At 35.7% G+C, this 6000-nt stretch overlaps 1 protein-coding gene across 1 annotated transcript in view; it reads right to left on the bottom strand.

The window, feature by feature from the left end:
• LOC124159554 (neo-calmodulin-like) overlaps positions 1 to 6000 on the bottom strand; it is a 28989-nt gene continuing 22989 nt past the window's right edge. The window contains exon 6 of the mRNA XM_046535434.1: positions 1 to 3695. Within this exon, the coding sequence (XP_046391390.1) occupies positions 3664 to 3695 (32 nt within the window). The 3' untranslated portion in view covers positions 1 to 3663. The remainder of the gene's footprint in view (positions 3696 to 6000) is intronic.

Genomic DNA, 6000 nt, shown 5'->3' with positions numbered 1-6000 from the left:
TTTATAATGATATTTCAAAGGAATATATCATTTATTTTCAACTTTTATTTACTACATTACATGATAACCATGTAATATTGAATCTTTTCGATTCTTTTACAACAATGTCATACAATATTCATAATTTTATATAGTTATATTCATTTATCTTTTACAGAATAACATAACAAATTCCTACATCATTAATGTTACAAAACATATGAGTTTGTCTCCTAGTTTTGTCTGCAATACAAACAACACGTTTTTTTTGTAATGCCATATCACTATTAACAAAATATCAAAGACGTGGAAGAAAAAATTCAACATAATTGAATGCAGATTCAATATTATATTCTTAAAAATTGTGATGCCTTATTAGCATTGTAATCATTTCATTTTACCCTCATAATGTTTAAATTTTAAATTTTTAACATGTATCGTAAGTTTTAATTTTAATCATTATTATCTAATAAACTTTTTGAGGCATTCAAAAATTTAATCACATTCATTTTACTGACAAAAAGATGGATTTAAGTTTTTTCACGATAGAATTAGATTAAGAATAATGTGTTTTACAATCTTGATAAAAAGGGATCTTGTGATAGAATGCAAATCCCCCAATTAATCAAAAGTATCATTTATATTAGCTGCGTTTATGAATACCACTGCAAGAATCACTTTGTACCTTTTTGTTTCAAATCGCTTATAAGAACTTGTGAATGAGGCTTCTTGAGGTTTCATGCATAATAGGTAGGTACATGGTATGTAAAACATGAAGTACAATATAGGGACCTATAAAAACTAAAGACTAGAAGTGTTTGATCTGTTGCTGCTGTCAAATCAAGTAGGTAAATAATCCTTTGAACAGCTCTAAACTGAGATTACAATGATGATATAGGGTCTTAGCCAGATATTGGGAATGTTTCTTCACTCATAATTATTCATGGTATCATGTAAATTGATAACTCATGATAAAATATTTCCACCAAATTTGGAAATTAAAATAAATAACACACACTTGCATGTGCAAGAAGCACAAAGGTACAGAGACATTTTCAACTATTATTTGCAAAGGAAGACATATTTTTACAGGCTTATTCATTGGACAGTAGCCTGTTTGGGCACTGAAATTAAGTCTCCAAGCTTAAATATACAAACCCATGAAAATACCAATGACCTATAGAGAAACTGAAACCTTATGAAACATAAAAAACTTTCTTATTATAATTAAAGCATAAAAAAGAATTAACATACCTCTTTTACTATAAAATATATTTTTAAGCATCAATATTTGCTCAAACAACTAAAACAAAATAATGTGTAATGAAACAGCATTTGGCTTTTTTGTTTACCCTGTTTATCATTTCAGGCCTCCAAAAAGGAGGAAACTGTCGTTAACTATTCATTGGTTTAGTTTTGCTTTAAATCAGTACATTATATCAATGGAGTTTGCTTCAACCATATACATATATCGTTCCGTTTTTTTGAAAATAATTCATCTTAAAAGAATAGGAGGGTTAATTTGTTTCGTGTTGAGATGTGTATTTGGTGATAGAGTTTTTTTTTGGGTTTGTGTGTGTTTGCATAGCGACAATGTGAGGCAAGATCCCTATAATAATTTGCATCTGATTTAACATTTACACATCACAAATACCAAGCCTCACATTACATTCTTATCTAAAAAACTTGGATGTGAGAGGGCAGGGACATACTACTTTTCAGAAAGATTTCTCTCCTTGAACAACTGCCTTGCCAAATACCTAAACACCAGAATTCTTGTAACATTGAAGCATTTCAACCAATGTGCTTATGATTTGAGAAGTTTATTATATAATCATGGATTTTATCAATTTAATTACTAAGTGCTTTGGATGGCACCATCTTTTTTTTAGAAAAGCATGCAAATAACTTTGCAGCAGTAGAAACGCATTATACAAAGTGAAAGGATGACTTTTAAATCTCTCAGAAAACTATTTTAGATATCACATTACAAGTTTTTCATTTGAAAAGAGAGTAAAAAATCTTAAGTGTTACAAAAAATACTTGGTGGTAATAAGTTAGACTGTAATGCAAAAACTAATCAACTAATTAAGATCACACTATTCAGATCAGTAACTTTGCTCATAAGATAAAAGTAGGTAGTAAAATAGATTTAAGTGCCAAAAATAGTATGAATAACTTTAAATTTAATTAATTGGTGATGGTGCTTTGTAACTGCAATGATGAAAAATTCAAACATAACAAGAGGATTTCAAAAATAGTGAATCGAGGCATAGGAAAATTATTTGCTCAGTTTGTCCACGAATATTTGCAAAATATTGGAAAGAGGTCAAAATTAAGAGCAAATTCCTAACACGTTGAAGAATATATTCAGCACAGATAGTTCTAAACTAATGTCCACCTCTGAACATGCTCAAAAACATTTTCTACATGAGGGTACCGAGCACTTTTAAGTCACTTGAGTCAAACATTGGTGAGTTGGGCCACAGCAACATGTTTATCAATGACAGATGCAACAGATAGATTATTTCAAGTGTTTTTCACTTGTATCTTTTGAACTTCTAACAAACAGATTCTTGCGTAAGCTGTTGTATCATTATGTACACACACACATTAACGTATTCATCTACTACATCGTATAGTATATTTTGGAGGTATAACATCTTTCATGCATTCAGTGAACTACTCATCACTTAAAAATGCATATTGCTTGCACTGAAAGACCAACGGAACAACAATGATTCTTTCAGCCAAATTTAAAGGCAGTAAACAAAACAGTTAGTTGCTGTGAGGGCATCATTTGACTCAGCCCATTACATACCTCTCATGCAACATTTTTCTAGGAAGTGGCATTCAAAGAACGACACAAAATCAAAAAATTGATGAAGCCAGATTATTTGGTTATTGTCTAAGAACATAAGTACATCGTAATGGCCGTGTTCACTTTTGGCCTTAAAACTTTAGCCATTTTATCTGCGTGAACTGTCAACAGATTTCTTTATTGATTTCATTTTGTCACCCACCCAGCTAGCAGAAGTGATAACATATATGTAGAATGTACTTTGATTCTATGTATACGCTCTCTCTTGAGGGACATGATATCAAGTACATATACGCTAATGCAAAATCCCATTTTGATTCAGATATCATACCTTTAAGAGGGATCGTATCCATGGAAACAAAGTATATTCAACATACTCATGCAAGCCGGGCATTTATTTTGCTATAGAAAACAGTCTTCCTTTTTTTTATTACTTCAAATCTGATCATGAGTCTTTTTCTAGATGCATCTAATTTTGTGATTGCAGCACAAAATAGGACCTCCCCGAGCAAACTTAAAGGAGGTTTATTGGAGTCTGTTCGCAATTATATTAGTGTTATCACTCCAGTTTCTCCCACAAACAAGGGAGAATGATCGAAACAATATGACTTGAAGTGATGATTCTCAGTTTCCCACTTGCCACCTGCAAATCTGTTACTCAAAAGATTCCATCATTATACATATTTACTCCCAAACTGTTGACTTCCCAGGATCTCCTGTCTTTGTGTGTGCTTTACTGCCCAGATTGTCTTCTAACACAACGATGACTTTCTCTCTCTCCGCTGCATAGTGGGTGCTTCAGGCTATAATGGCTTGCAACTGGCCGTGTTTTGTTTTCCTGAAGACTTTTCCCACGAGGATAACTAATTCTTTGATGTTAGAATCATCACAAACTCTGAAAATAAAAGAAAACCACACAATTCAACCTTGACTTCCAACCAAGGTCGATAAGATTGGATCATGGTGAGACCAACAAGTACAGATCCTAAGTTCAATTTTCTGATCAAGAAAAAGAACCACAGATGGTTTCTAAGGAAAACAAAATCAGCAACACTAAATTCAGCAACTTGAAATTGGCTGAATGGATACCAATATACATAGTTGAACACAAAAGATCAGTCAAAAAATCATATGCCTGACAGTGTACTAAGTTACTAGTTACATGCAGTTTTTTGGAAAACCTCCATAACTGACAAGCAGCTGAGTAGGATTTTTTCTCCAACAGTATGTGCCTCCATCTCCTGCCCCACAAAGTAGATTAGTAATTGTGAGTTATCCTTCACCCATTCAGTGTACCGTCAGGATCGATTATCCAGAGGTGGTGGTGTGCTCCGTGGCATCAATTCACAGTTCCCCTCGAAACACCGCAGGGATCTCGAGACTTGAGTGCAAAATTGTGTGCTGTGAAGTACTAGCAAACGCGCAAAATTAAAGAAAGTATTTGTTGGCTGTTTTTATAGTCCCCCACAAGTGATACCGTATAAGCGCGTGTGAGAGGCACAGAAGCGTTTTTTCCCAGAAATTGCAGCCGAAAATGGGGGTGCGCCTCTTACACAAACTTTTACTCTTCCCCTCCTCCCTTTCCCCAGTCGCTAGACCAAGAGGAACTGAGTGGCCTTGGTTTTCTGCGTGAGTTAGTCATCTATAAACCAAGGTCAAAAACAAGTAGGAGGCAGGGGAGTTTCTCCTTTGGTAACGTATTTTAAAATGCTCCTGTTTGCGTTTCTTACTCTTAAGCATCGCGCCGTCAAGTCGGTAGGTACATCAGTAGTGAACATGGAAAAGATCGTGCGGGGTGTTTCGCTCTGGAGGGTGCGCTAAATTTACTGCTATGAGTGGGCATACTGCGGCATTTATACTGCATATAGTACTCGCTTATCAAACGTAGAGAAATGCGGAGTTTTGAAGGACAATACCTGGTGAATAGTCAACATCTGTCTTGCCGAGTAATTTCCATTACACTATGGGCCTGCTTTTTCAAAAATCATCTTCAGACGCTATTATAAGGGTTATTGCGATTGAAAATTATTTTGGTGTTAAAAATGCTGTTAAAAAAATTCAAATGAGTGCGTACATTGTTTGAATAAATGGCGGATAGAAGAAATTGGAAATGCTTATAAGTGAAGAGTGCTGAAGGAGAGGTAGAGGGGAAGCAGCTCGCTCCCTGTCTATCCTCCGCAACGAGGCTGAGGGCAAAGGAGAAAGGGAAGAACACGTCCGATCTTGCATGTGACGTCGTTGCCTTTAAAGCGAAAGGGCGAAGGCGCAGCAATGTGATATATATTCAGTTTGAGTTGCCTGAAGTTTGCACTCCATCTTGCCTTGTTTGAATGTGCTCATGCTAGCTTGTTTCTTCCGAAATTGTGCTGTTTGGACTATTTTGAATATTAGTGGCCTTGTTGTAACTATAAATCATTGTGTCAATCAATTAGAGCTTAAAAAAGTTAACTTCTCTCAGATATGCATTGCGTTAGATCTCTTTCTTTTTCTGAACCTCGTGCGTCTCATACAATTATTGAAAACTGTCGAGATATCTTCGGGCTCAGTAGGTGACTCACCTAGCATTTGGCCTCCAGAAACTGGGAGATCGATCAAGGTCAGTTGGTGAGAGGGGGTAGGGATGAAACAAGTTTCGATTGTTCCCGCGTAACTTGATATTTTCCTTTGAGGCAAGTGATTTACGGTCCATGGGGTCTCAGAAAGGAAATAAAACGTCATGGGCATGGGCTGATGGCGGGCCGGGGTATTTCGTGAAATCTACGCCGTGGTTATTTTGTAACAGCGCTAAGATTTCCCCGATTGTTGTCCTATCTCTTGCGAAGATTCACGCTATGTGCCTGTCGTGTTTTGCTTTAAAATTTTCCACAGCTGAAATTCTATTGCGATTCTCCGAGCTTTTAAAAAAATTGCACATGACTAGGACAAGCATCGTAGTGCAACGGCCTATGCGAAGAGAGGATCAGAAATCTTTCTACTCACTCTTATTGCATTCACGAAAGCAATGATTGAAAATTTCGGATTGAGATTCAATTCTTCGACGACTTTGGATCCGAAGTACAATAAGGAGAAGGGCATTATTTGTGGATATTTGGATCTGAGGTATCCGATCCTACCGTCCCTAGTAAGTAACATAAAGTTAAGGCTACAAGTGATTACCTACTAATCTCCAAGCGCCATACATATCATGTAAATTTAGCTGA

This window comes from Ischnura elegans, chromosome 5, assembly GCF_921293095.1.
Source record: "Ischnura elegans chromosome 5, ioIscEleg1.1, whole genome shotgun sequence".
NCBI classification, from domain to species: domain Eukaryota; kingdom Metazoa; phylum Arthropoda; class Insecta; order Odonata; family Coenagrionidae; genus Ischnura; species Ischnura elegans.
This window is presented reverse-complemented; position numbering and strand designations above follow the sequence as displayed.